The sequence below is a fragment of the Myzus persicae genome, unplaced genomic scaffold (assembly GCF_001856785.1).
Source record: "Myzus persicae strain clone G006 unplaced genomic scaffold, MPER_G0061.0, whole genome shotgun sequence".
NCBI lineage: Eukaryota > Metazoa > Arthropoda > Insecta > Hemiptera > Aphididae > Myzus > Myzus persicae.
Genome location: NW_019101288.1, coordinates 300945 through 315189, shown reverse-complemented (window position 1 = coordinate 315189; position 14245 = coordinate 300945). Strand labels below are relative to the sequence as shown.

The following is a 14245-nucleotide window of genomic DNA, read 5'->3' as shown; positions in this document are numbered from 1 at the left end:
ACTATAAGAAACACAAAGGTAATATGGTTCAATTAATTTATTATGCTCAAATAATATTCGTTAATAATACATTCTTACCATCTCAACTCAAAAATATGGCAACTTTGACAGTTTACATTAGTTTTCAATGTAAAATGTATATATTTTGTCAAGTATCATAATATTATAACAATATTTTAACAGTCTGTTAATCAACAAGATTTTAGATGAAATGGTTTTAACAACCTTTCGTTGATTTGCTAATCAAATTAATGTGATTTGAGTTTATTCTAAATTAAAATCTATCTTACAAAACAACAAAACTTAATAGTTACTATTATTTAGTAGGTAGGAACTAGGAACTAAACGTTTTAATTTGTTTTGTACATTAATATAACCGGACCTTTAACAAAAACTAGACAATTTGTTATAAACTTCAATATTGTATGTCCGGTATTTGTTAAATTAATTTATCGAGGAAACTCGTTTGTATGTATATAGTTGAATGTATTATTTTAAGTAATTGAAGTGTCGGTAGCTCTTATTCTAAATATAATGAAGATATTCTTGGGGTTTTTTTTTTAAATTAATTTAATTTTTAATGAATTATAATGAGACTTGAATTTTTGAAAATACAGAGTATTTTACTATAAATTGATATAGTTCTTATACTTGCTAACTAATATTAATCCAATATAAGGTGTTAAAGAACTCGTTGACATTTTGAGCGTTTTTTGAAATCACTTTTTTAGATCATTGTAAAATATAAACTATTAGTTATATTAAATTGAATATAACTCCATTACAATATACCTGCATTATATTTTAAAATTTGAACTACTGACTTTCAAATAAATTATCTCACTGTATGTTATAAAAGAATATTATATCTATATGCTACGAAGTACGAACAATTTCATTCTGGAGGTGTAGACGGGTAATACAACGATAAAAGAATATCTAATTAAAAATAGGCCTTGTTTCCGTGAAAATGGGAAAACTTGGGTTGTAGAAAAAAAACGGCGTTACATCTCTTTTAAAAATATAAAGGCATCAAAGCAAAAAACCATTGCAAAAATATTACATTTTTACTTTGAAATGGTAGTTTCGTAATTAACATTAAGCTATTTTTGACGGCCCCTTGTACTTTAATGACGAAAAGTGTGTGCTTCAATAGCACTTGAGTGTTGAGTCAATTTTAGTGGTATTTCCTAGTATGAAAAAGCACGTCGTATAATATTTCAATATAAGTTTATGGCTGGGGTTTTATAATAGGCGACGATTCGTCTGAGTTTGAATTTAAACAATAGTGGCGTCCTTCATTATGTTTTATTCGCTTTTAATTTGTTCAATTTTTTTTTTTTTTTTTTTGATCTTGATTTCTTGTGATTGTAACAACAAACGACTGTTGTAATAGCTCAGGCAAATCGTTGTGTTTGAGCTTTTACAAGTTTTGGATTTAATGGAATTCTAGAACTTGTACTACAAATATTACGAATCGGTATAAAATGTTCTACCTGGTATTTGTGTTTTTTTTTTTAACATAGATGAAACAAAGCTTGATTAATCATGCATACAGTTTTGTAATAAATATTAGTGGATAGTTTTTCACAACATAGTATTCTTTTTAAAATGATAAATAGCTTTTAAAAATCAAAGCCATTATCTTTTAAATAAAAACAATATTTCATTATAGGTATCAGTTTTCTATTTTACTTAATGTTATAATTTTGGAATATTTTGGTTATATATCATAACTTATAATTATTATTGTTTTAAATTAAATGCTGATAAATCGAATTTAACTTCATCTATGTAACTAAATAACTACGATTGAATGTTATAAATATAGTTTTATTAAAATGTAAAAATTCATTGGTGGAATAAAAAAAATTCAAATATTATCAATTATTTTACTCATAGAAAGCATTAGTTTTCATTTTAGTCTCTATTGTAACTACATTTTAAGGGTTTTCATAATTTTTCTCGTGTGTCATACACAGACGTTTATTATTGTCAACATTCTTATAGTTTTTCAACGTTATGATAATATGGACATTATTGTCCTCTATTCGTTATTCACTGCTCCTCCGTAAAACGGTTTTATCGTTTACTATCAAAGAAGAAAATAATGATATGGGAACTCCTGTTCCTTCAGAAACCATTTACCAAGACCATCGTCAATGCAAAGCACTGTGATAAAATCATGTTTTTTTTTCGTAAAGTTTTATCTGTTCATTTTTTCTCTAAAATTTTAAAACGAATTAATTGTCTCGATCTCTTTTGAACGACTTACTATGTATACACAAATATCTTCTAAGACGCATGAAAACAGCAATCAATCAATTAATACATTAATATACAGAGCGATTTGCCAAGTATTACATACTTAAAGATGAAAGACAATATTTTTAAATTCTTGAGATATTTTGTATTATTCAAGGAGTGTCCTGCAGATAAGAAACCTCTATTTTTTCGATTACTACCCGCCTCTCCAATGTAAATTTATTGTTTTGCAGATAATCGTTTCAAAAGTGTTGACGTATCAAAATTTTATTGAGTAAATTTTGAGTTGTTTAACTTTGTGTACCTAAGTACTAATTACTTTTTAAATTTACTATTCCATAATGCAAACTGCAGCAGCTGCAGCACCATGTCAGCAAGTGTATCTTTTGTGAGTAATAACAACATATGTATATTTTATGATAAATTGTTATTTTCACCTTCACATTTTTTTTCAATCGAAATGAACACTAGTACACTGAGTACACTATTGAAATCAACAAGTATTATATTACATTACTCCATAGTTGATACGATTTTTGCTCAGGCCACGTCACCTTCCCTGATGCCTAATAATATTATTCGCTCGTCCGTCAATATAATTTAATCAAGATCCGAAGCACAGTGATTGGACCCAGTGATTGTTGACGGTTTACAATTCAGAAGCTTAATTTATAATAATGATAATATAATGCATGCGTACAAACAATAATAATTCAAAGTTTTAAGATTGTGCGCGATTATATTTTTTATGATGTTTGTCGCATTTGACATATCACAATATTCTACAATGAAAGAGTGAATGTTTCAACAGCATTATATAATTTTCTTCAAACATCTACAATCTACTATCTACTTGTACATCATATTTTTTATGAAGCGGGGGAAAACAATTTATCGCAGAAAACGTTTTCAGTGTTTTTGATGTCAAAAGCATGATGCCGTTCTCCGTAAATGGATTGCTTAGAACTTCTCAATCGTCCGTCAACGTATGTATTTTATCACCACTCCGCATTTTGTTTTTTTCCCATTAAGAACTGAAAAGCCAATAAATCATCTTTATCAGATATAATATAACACTTATATTTTATTGTATTACCTTGTAATAAATCATAATCATTTTCCTAATGGTCGGATAGTGGACACTGGACTTATACTCTAAACTGTGTAGTTTAGACATTTTAATATCCCTAAAATCGCTCCATAATACTATTGATTATTTATAATCAATGGTAATACTATAAAATAATTGGAGAAAATTGTAAAAAAAAAAAAATAATAATGAACATTTAAATTTAAAACCTGTCGCTCACTGATACAATACTGAAAAATAGCTAAGATTGGGTCAAAAACGTTTCCTTTAGCCAGCATCTTCTCAAAACGAAGCGCACGAAATAAATTACTAACCATTTGTGTTGTAATTATTTTTTTTAATGACGTACCCTTTCAAAGAATTTTGTAAATAAACGCCATTTGCATCTAATTCTGTATTAAATTGTTTTTTTAACGTGCACGTTAATTGATGATCAAGTTATTCAAATCAATCGTGAATTTTTCAAAACTACTGAAAAATCGAGATTTAAATACTATATATAATTAGCATTAAAATTAATGTATATAATTTAGATAAAAATTCGATGGTTGATTTGATATTTAATTGTTCGTTATATTTTAAAATTAAAATCAATTTTGTGACAGATATCTATTAATTATTCATCCAATGTTAGTTATGGTATTTGAATTATATTGCTTAAAATATCTGATAATCATTGAGGTATTCCAATTATAATAATGATTAGGCACATAAATAAACATAATTTATTTAGGTACAATAGTCGCCATTTATTGAAATTACGGTTAATGGACTCATTCCCCTATTGAATTCAAATTGCCTGGTCCCGACTTACACTTTCAGTAACCCATACGAAGCAATTCGTCAATAAATTATAAAAAGAATATTTTTAATTTATAACCTTCTACCAACCAGAATCTTATATCATTTTGGGCTACAAAACAAAATATGGTGGTTGTTCTTAATAAAGTAAACATGAAAAAACAAAAAATAATATATAATTTTAATTTAATTCAATATGTTTGTTGAGCCCCTGGATTACTCACAAGAAACCCTAAGGCACCCTTGAGCTCAGTTTAAGAACCACTGATCCAACAAATATAAAATGTGAGTAGAACAACTAACTTAAATCTTGTAGTCGAAACGTATTGATAAAAATCTCGGCTCAAGCATTCGAATAAATATGAAATATAAGGGCTGACTAAAAATATAAGACGCGGTTTGACAGTTTTTCAGTTTTCTCCATAAATCGGCCTTAAAAAGGTCAGCATCTAATATATAAAGCTCTAAACAATAACCTCGCAAGTGTACTTCACTTATCATCTCAAACTCCCCGAGGATTGAAATGCTGGGACATTTCTACGAATTTTACAGAAGGTTTAGTGAATGCGTCACGAAATCGAAGGAATTTCTCGCATATAGTTCTAAAAAGTGGTATTGCATTTTGTATTTTTGACATTTTATCAATTTTTTTTTTAAACATAAATTCTTGCACAGCACATATCATACATAGGCATACAGTTGTCTAATCCGTTTGGATTCACAACGTCAAAACATATATTCAGTATATTAGATGTAATATTACTTTTGTTCATTTGAAGTTGATAATGAATGAACATTTTTGTTTTTCATAATAATATACTAATTGAAATAGTTGAAAAGTTTAAATTCATTACGCATATGTCATATTATGTTTGGTCACTGTGTTGGATAATCGTGTTACCATATTAAAACTAAAATATATTATTATTATAGTAACGTTACCCTATTATATTATAAGTAATTAGTTTATTAGTTATTACCAACATACAACACACAAAAAGTATGGATAAAAAGCAGACTCTCATAATATGTAACTAAAATATAAATATGTTATAAGACCCTTTCATATTATATTATTATGATTGTGTTTAAATCGTATTAAATGTAATTCACTCAGTACTTTATTTAATCATAATAATATTATAATGTAAACTGTATTTCCTGTTTTGCCAAGCAAAAGTGAAAATAATTTAATTCAATCGAGGGAATGCAAATTTTAAGTACGAGCAGAGCCTTTACTACTTATGTAACATGTATAGTGTTACTATTTTTTTTTTTTTTTTATTAAGTTGTTTGCTTTTAAACCAATCTGTGTCATTGTATATGAAATAAATGGTAAATGCTTAAATTTAAAAATAGATTCTGATAAAGTAAGTACATAATATTGTGATAAAAACGTGGTCAATGCTCAAGATTTAAATCTATGTTTGCTCAGATCTATTTAATACTATTTTCAATTTTGAACACCGCTTTCTGTGTTTTTTTCCAAGAAATAATTTGAAAATAAAATCGAAAACTTTCATCGTTCTAAAATATTTACCATTCTACTCCAAACTTAAACGGTATACGAACATTTTATCATTAAATGTTTAAAAAAAATATATTTCACGAATACACCGATAAATTTCACTACGAATGTAATGATACAGAAGTTGTTATATTAACAACTTTATTGATCTTATACTTTTAAGAACAGACAAACTAATTTTCAGTAGACTTATGGAAGGGAAATATTTTTGAAACACATTAATTAGGTACTGTAAAAAAAGTAAATTGTTTGGTACAAAATATAATCAATAACATTTTATCTTTAACGCTGTTTTATAGTTAATTCCAAAAACCTTTGAAGAGGATAGATAAACATAAGAATAGTTTTGTGTCAAATTAACAGTTCTTTTATACTTAGTCTTATTTATTTATGTATTTAAAACAAAATCACAAAATACAATTTTTAGATCAAAAACCACTATAAAATGTTCTTTGAATTTAAAAAGCACTGCCATATTTCTTGAAGGTTAGTCGTATAAAATAATTCTGTAGATACCTTTTGTTGGTTGTAAGTTATAATATGAGAAATTCTACCATTAACTTATAAACTTAATACCTACTTACTAAATATGTAATTATTTATATGTAACAATAACTTTTAAATTCTAAAAAATAATAACTTTTAACACGTTATTTCTTCAACAGTAATCGATCCTTTCAGTAATAATATGAGGTCATAAAATGAATTTTTGTTTTTATTTAAAATTACATAAGAGTCAAAAATTAGTTTTTATTATTCAACTAAACATTATCTTACTTATACTCGTTTGTTTAGTGCGATAATGCTATTCGCCTTGAATTCCAATTTCAATTGTAGCGAAGAAAACGCTCAGCAGACAATGTATGGTTACGTATCGAAGATTTATACAATAAACTTCTAACCGATCGAGTAGACCCGCTGGTGAATAAAATGATTTTTGCACGTGAGGGACTTACGAATTACTAGTTATCCATTTCCGAATCACTCTTAGTCGAAACGGTGGATCAACGTGCAGAGTACAAAATCGTTTACTCCGTTTCCCGTGTACCTAGGTACAATAAAAACGATATCTGAACACGTTTATTACTCACCAGCTGTAAATCGTAAGTTACTCATGCTTTTTTTTATGAAAAAAAAAAAAATCCCACAATAGCCACGTACAGAGCATATTTTATTTTTATTATTACACACATATCTGTACGGCCGTTGTAGTGCTGTACCCGTGTACCTTTTTTTCTGTGTGCGATTTACTTCCTCGTCCCGTCTATCATCCATCTTTAGTTAGCAGTTTCTATACATTCCGTTTTCTTTATTTTTCAACATGTCGCTGCTCGCCCTACATTATGAGCATTGAGTAAAATCGATCATCTGCCTCACGATAAATGTATGCTTAAGCCAGACTGTATTATACTACCATTCAAAAGCCAAATAAACTCTGCAGGGACACATATAATAATATAATCACTAAACATATTCTGACGTACCTACACAGATGATAAAAGAGTCGAAGAACGTATTTTCTGGTGGAAGACTATGTATTTAATATTTTCTAGAGATTGAAAAATGTACAGCGCATTATAATTACCGTAAAACGGAATCCAGTTGTTGATTGTTCTATTATCAGTTTCAGAGGAAAATAAAACTTGTACGATTTAAAATTAACAACATTTTGGAGATTCATAACTATGTATCCTTTTTTCAAATCAACAAAATTGTTACAAAATATGAATTGTTAAAAAAAATGAAAAAATGTATCCTTAGTAATCTTACTTTAAATTTTAAAACTAATAAGTACCTACTAAATATATTCATAAGCCTTCTAGAACGAAAATACGGCATTGTCTCTAATATGTTGTATCAACTTTCGATTTTATAATAAATGTATTATCTTTACAATTGCACTATAAAAACAGTAACATTTGTAAGTTTGAAATATGCCTCAATGAAGTGTGTCTATATTATAATTTTATAATTACACAACAACCGTAATAATGAGTAAAAAAATAAACAACTTAATAATACAATGCATAAAACTTTGTTGTGGTATTCTTTTATGTAGTTTAATTGCAGACTCTTATCACAATACACGTGAAACAATGATATTGTATATTGATGGAATGTGGAAATAAACATCAATATAATAATAGTATTATACATTTTATTACAAGACATGAAAAGAAAATATTATACAATATTATACTAACCAAACCGCCAATCGACAACGTAAAAATATATCACACATTATAATTCTTTCCGTTTCGCTGCATAAATGATTATTTATTATTTTTGTTATTTGTTAACTTTATCTTAAATCCCCCTATCTTCGCATTAATATGGGTGGTGAGTTATAGAAAGAATAACGTGTCCCTAACATATGCTCAATGCCCACCCTGTCACCTACACAAACGAGTTTACAACGGCACTTAGCATACATATAAGTGTATATTCGCAATTCTTATATTCTATCTTACAACTAGAGTTGAGAACATTTTCAATAATTAAAATAATGCATTTCAAATTAATTATATACCATTTTAGATTGAATTTAAAATAACTTAGTAGTCAAAGTTAGTATTTTAAATATTACCCATTTTATATTTTTTAAAGATTGAACAAAAAAGTAATCATTTTGCCATACGTTAACCAATAATTATTTTTAAATCAAAACAATAATTATAGTTTTTATGATGGAACAATTATTCTTTTTAATTTATTTAAATAAATTACATATAAATTTTCTATATTCAATCCATGTATGATGAAAATAATCACTCATTTTTTTTTTTATAGCCTTTGTTTTTTATTTAATTCGTAGTTTTTATACAATTTAGTATTTTATATTTTAATTAAATACATAGCTTGGATTTTCATTTGACATTAAGTATTTATTAAATGTTTTAAGTGATTTAATTACATGTTTACTTCATCACGTGGAGGACTCAACCGAACGCAATTCATAGTGGGACAAACTGGAATTGAGATGGTGGAAACTTTTAAGTATCTTTGAGTTGGACTGGATAGAACAAATGGAGTATAGGCGGAAGTTCAAAGAAGATTAGGACCAGTAAATACATGTGAGGCGTAACGTCGAGAGTTTGAGACCATGTTTAATGCAAAGACAACAATGTATAGAAAATCATTATTAGACCAATTTCACGATAATAAATATTCATATGCCACCAAGACACGACCTTCAACGGAAGCGAGAAACAAATTAAAAAGTAAATAAGTGGTATTTGAGAGGAAAATAGCAAGACAAATGTTTGGACTCAAAAATAACATAGGCACTAGAAATCTAACCTAACCTGAGGAATACGGTGGACATGGAAGGCAGAACTAATGATGACACAGATAAACTATTAAATAAACATCCAAAGAAGATATATTAGGAATACCGAAGAACACTAGATGGGCTGGACTGAAATTAATATTATGTATTGTATCTGTCACGCAGGAGTGAAAATGTTTATTAAAATAGCTTCATAGACACCAGATAGAAATAGAACCGTACGCCTAACCTTAGAGACCAAGGTAACGATGGTGCGACACCAGACAGGACTTGTGTTTATTAAGAGTGGAGAATCCTGATGACGTGGCAAAGGATAGACCACTGAGAGAAATTATTACGAAGGGATTTAATTATGCCTAAAAAAGTTCGTTTTCCATACATCTACTACGACTACTTGATATGCTTATATATTGGTTATAATAAACAAGGTGTCTAAAAATCACAGCTAGGTAAATAATCTTGAGGAAGGGGGGGGAGGCTTTTTTATACGAAGACTGCAAGTCGCTATGATATATTTTAATATACCTTACTTGTAATGTTCACGCGTTTTTCATACGATTTCCGCACAAGTTTGATTTCTGGAAAAATATAATTCATCGCGTCAACAAAATATTGTGTACGTAGGATTAACATCATCACGAACTTAGATTATACGATTTCGTTATCGCTTTAAAATTATACAAACAGTACCTTCTTCGGCATTAGCATTAGGTACCAGTGAATGGTCCGCAGGGAAATAAACCACAACTCTTTTCTTTATTTTACGAATAACCAACTCCGCGAGTGCTATTAAAACTTCTTGAATGTATATACGCAGATAACAATGGACATTATTATATTATTATACGCTTAACGAATTCACTAAGCTCTTTTGAAAGTTAATTTAAATGTTTATTTTTTTGCGATTGGTCGGATGTCTTTTGTCTCTAGTAATATTTTTGAGAGCGTATATATTATTTGAACCATTGAACGTACAGCTTTTTATTAATTGTATGCGTTCCAGAGCTCTTAAAGCATATTAAATTATAAAAAACTATGACGTGTTATTCGAATCGTTTGATTCATGCGTAGGTCGACTATAATAGGTGCGCTTAGAAAATACTGAGATTGTGGTGTCGTGGTATTGAAAATTAAAATTAAAGTTTATAATAAATTATATGAAGGGTCGCGTTTTGATTTTATATATAATTGTTCGAAAATAACTTGCCTTTAATTTTTAATGCGTTTTAAACATTGCATATTTGTATGTACTATGTTTTGCTTTCATGATATAATTAAATCATAATATACACTATGCAGTAAAATTATATTATAATATTATTATTGTGAAGTTTTCCCGAGCGTGATGTACAAGTGTACCTACAACTCTGGATTTCGACGGCGAAAAAAATATATTCTAAAGCGGACTATTATTATTATGAAATAAATAATAATCAACACGAACAATGACAGTTTTTTTCGTACTTTCTTAGGATGGATATTATATTGAAATCGAATTTAATACTATATTTCCACTATAATATGTATTTATGTAGGTACACGTATTTATACAATATTTTCCATTTCATATTAGATATATTTTAGCATTCCGGGTTTATCTATTTCTATAATATGACATCCTCCCCCTTCCAGCCTCCCGATAAAGTATGGGCACCTAGTAGCTACCTACGTAATAATATAGATATGTATTTGCCTTACGCAATATTGCAGACATTGCACGTAGACGGGAATTAAATATACAATACGTAAAATAAAAGTGACTCAAAACTACGTGCCTATAGAGATGACTACGGTAGAGGTACCTGTATTTACCGAAAATCAACGATGAAATGAGAATGTGACCGAATAACCATAACATTTTACACTATTGTTTTGTCGTACATTATGTTTGAACTGTATTTGAAACGATTTTAGAACTATTGAAAAAGAAGTCACGCTTGAACAAAGGTTGAAAAATAACGTTTTAGTTGATTAATGAAAAAATAAGTGTAAGCGTCGGTTGTCGGTATATATATAAACGTAGCGATGAAATCTAATTATATGGTATTGAGTTAGTATGAACATTTTATTCATACATTTAACCTTTTAACGAAACCTTTTTTATACAAATTATGAACAAAAAGAATAAATATTTAAAAATAGTATTTAGGTATATACTTAAACGTTTAAATATTTTATGGACTCCAAACATTTGCCTTACCAGTACAAACACCGTGAACAATAAAGACGAAAATTATTAAAACTTTTAAAGTGCATAAAGTAAGAATTTAATCATTCAAATAAATATGAGTAATGTGTAAAATATTTGGTTCCGTCGAGCCGATAAATTCATACGATGAAGTTAAATAACTATTTTAAAAAACCATGTATATACCAGTTATATATATATTGGATTATCGTCATTGTCTCACTGTTTGTGTGCAATGATGAAGTTTAAAAATGAAAAACTTCTTAAAAATTCTTATTAATGTTCTTATTTAACCACAATAGAAAATCTCCTATATAAACAAGAAAAGATTTTCAATATCTAACCAAAGTTTTTGTATTTATCCAACACCGAATGTTGTTATTATGATATTATTAATGTACGACGTGAACATTTTTTCGTGGTTTTGCAGGCCAAGTTGGAAACTAAAGCACTGAAAGCGAAACGTCCCGGATTTACCGACGAAAGATACAACGAGACGTCGTACTATATTGAAAACGGTAAAAATACAAAATAATAATAGTACGCGGCGTGATGCACCGTACAGGCTATCCATCTTTTTTATTTTAAAATACAATTATTCAAAATCTTATTTTTTTGTATTTTATAACCACATACTTATAAGCCATATTTGCTAGTACTTAAATTGTTTATGCAACTTAAAAAATATCGTATGGCAATATATAAATTTATTTTTTTCAAATAAGAAACCATCCTTATTCAAAATACATTTTGTTTATTATTTTTCATACTGTTAAAAAGATGATTTTTTTCGTAGATCAATCGAAATCCAAACGATTATTTTTAAAATTATAGTAATTTTTACTACGTTAGTACAATTGTATAGCTTATAAGAATTACATTGTGTATAATCAGTACTAGGTAGTCTAAATATTGCGTATATTTTATATTTCATTTAAAATTATTATCCTTAGTACTTAGGGTACATAGCAGTAAAAAAGGGGTGGTTCACATTTGAAAATATTAATTTTGCAAGGCCACGCTCTTTAAATGTTAGTTGAATATGGTATCAAAACAAAGTATCTGAAAATATGGTTTTTAGGTATGCTGAAAATTCGAAAAAATAAAATCTTATTCAATCATAAAATTCATGTAGAGCTTTGGCTGCAGAAAAACCCAAAGTGGTATCGAGGATTCGCATATTATTGTACTTACATTATTTCGTTTTCGTTTAGGTTTGAGAAAAGTTTACCCATACTATTTTACATTCACTACGTTCACCAAGGGCAGATGGGTAAATCAAAATATATTGGATGTGTTCGCCAGGGAGTTCAGAGCGCATCCCGCTGAAGAATACGTGAGTACCTACTTATATATTATATTATATTATTTACCATCAGTGGCGTGGAGAACTTGAAATTTTCCAAAGGCTTTCTGGTCTAATATTTCACCCCATCCTGCAGCACAATAACCCGATAAAAACGCACTTACTGTCATATAATAATATATGTAACTTCCTGTCGTAGTTATTACTGAAACACTTATAATTAATACTAAATTATCGAAGAAACTTACCTAAGAGTACTATGCCTCTTCCATGATATATTATTACAGAAAACATAATACAGATATATAATAGCACCAATATCAGCGACAATTCGTAATTTTTATTTCGTCAAATTTCATCTATAATATAATCAATAATCATACTAAACACAATTTAATTGTATAATATAATATACTATAATGTTATGTAAAAAATAATACCTAATTATATCAAAATATAATGTCCGAAATGGGCATGTGACCTCTCTCTCTCTGCGTCTTGTCCATCATCATGTCCGTTTACATTTAGGTACCTATTCAACCGTTTCACTCGTTGTGAAAATAGCTGCTAGGATAAAAATAGTCCCCCTTTAAAATAAATCGTTGTATTTTCTTCACCAAAATGTACGGGACTTGCATATTACCAATAAACATACCCACGCGCATAAAACGTAATCGTTACTTACGCAATTTATTATTATATATTATTTTAACGTTTTAATATCGATTTTTTTTCATTCGCAGGAACGTTGCATTAAATCTGGTTCGTTGACCGTAAATTATCAAAAAGTGGACACGCAATACAAGTTGAAACACAACGATCTGCTGGCTAACGTGGTACACAGGTATGTAATATTTCGTTTTACATCCTCCAGCGGGCTTGTGACATTTATCAGAACCCTAAATAATGGCGTTCAGTGTGGTTGAATAATAATAATATTATTTGTGTACAGACAGATTCACCGAGCAAGCTCAGTTCTTTTCTTTCATGAACCATAAATGTATTCAAATTCCAACTGTCGGTATTTTTAATAATACTTGTAAGGACCATGTAAGGACCAACTATTTATTTAGTTTTCTTAATACAATTTTATGAATGCCCTTTGACGAAACAAACTTCTTTTTTTCAAATGAAAGCCAATAGGTTAGGTAGATAATTTTGTTAAAAACGTAGTGTTCAAAGTTAAATATCTCAAAAGTTACTAGTTTGAATTTCTATATTATAAATACTGCGGAAATTTAAAAATTGATAGAGTAAAAGGGCTATTTTCGTTTGAAAAAAAATAAATTAGTACAGGGCATAATTCCTTAATATGTATTGCATAATACATCTGAGTATTTTAAAATATGGTCTTTAAGTAAACTTACTCAACAGTCATTGTTTGAATGTACGATAGGTGACTATATCCGATATTAAAAAAAAAAAATCGTGAGTGAGCAATGAGCGTGCTTGCTTGGTGAATCACTCTGTACACTCTTAGCCTTTTGGAAAAGACACAAAAATCTATACCTGTACCGGCACAGACTTGAAATGGCGTATATTATATTAATTATTATTATGATAAAGCTTAGCCCAAAAATAGGACTACAACTAAAACGACACAAAGGAAGGATCCCATCAACTGCATAAAGTGCATACCTACACTGCAATGTCTAACAATTAACGTCCCTATAGGCCTGGTAAATCTAGAAGCGGAAATTAAAAGTAATGTTGAAATTATATTATGATATTCTGAAAGGTTTGTTTATTATTTCCGCCATTATGCACTGCTTTGTGGG

General features: G+C 28.6%; 1 protein-coding gene across 1 annotated transcript in view; it reads left to right on the top strand.

The window, feature by feature from the left end:
* LOC111028551 (RNA pseudouridylate synthase domain-containing protein 2-like) overlaps positions 1–14245 on the top strand; it is a 115416-nt gene that overhangs the window by 81077 nt on the left and 20094 nt on the right. The window contains exons 3-5 of the mRNA XM_022307242.1: positions 11592–11679; positions 12376–12497; positions 13211–13311. Of these exons, the coding sequence (XP_022162934.1) occupies positions 11592–11679; positions 12376–12497; positions 13211–13311 (311 nt within the window). The remainder of the gene's footprint in view (positions 1–11591; positions 11680–12375; positions 12498–13210; positions 13312–14245) is intronic.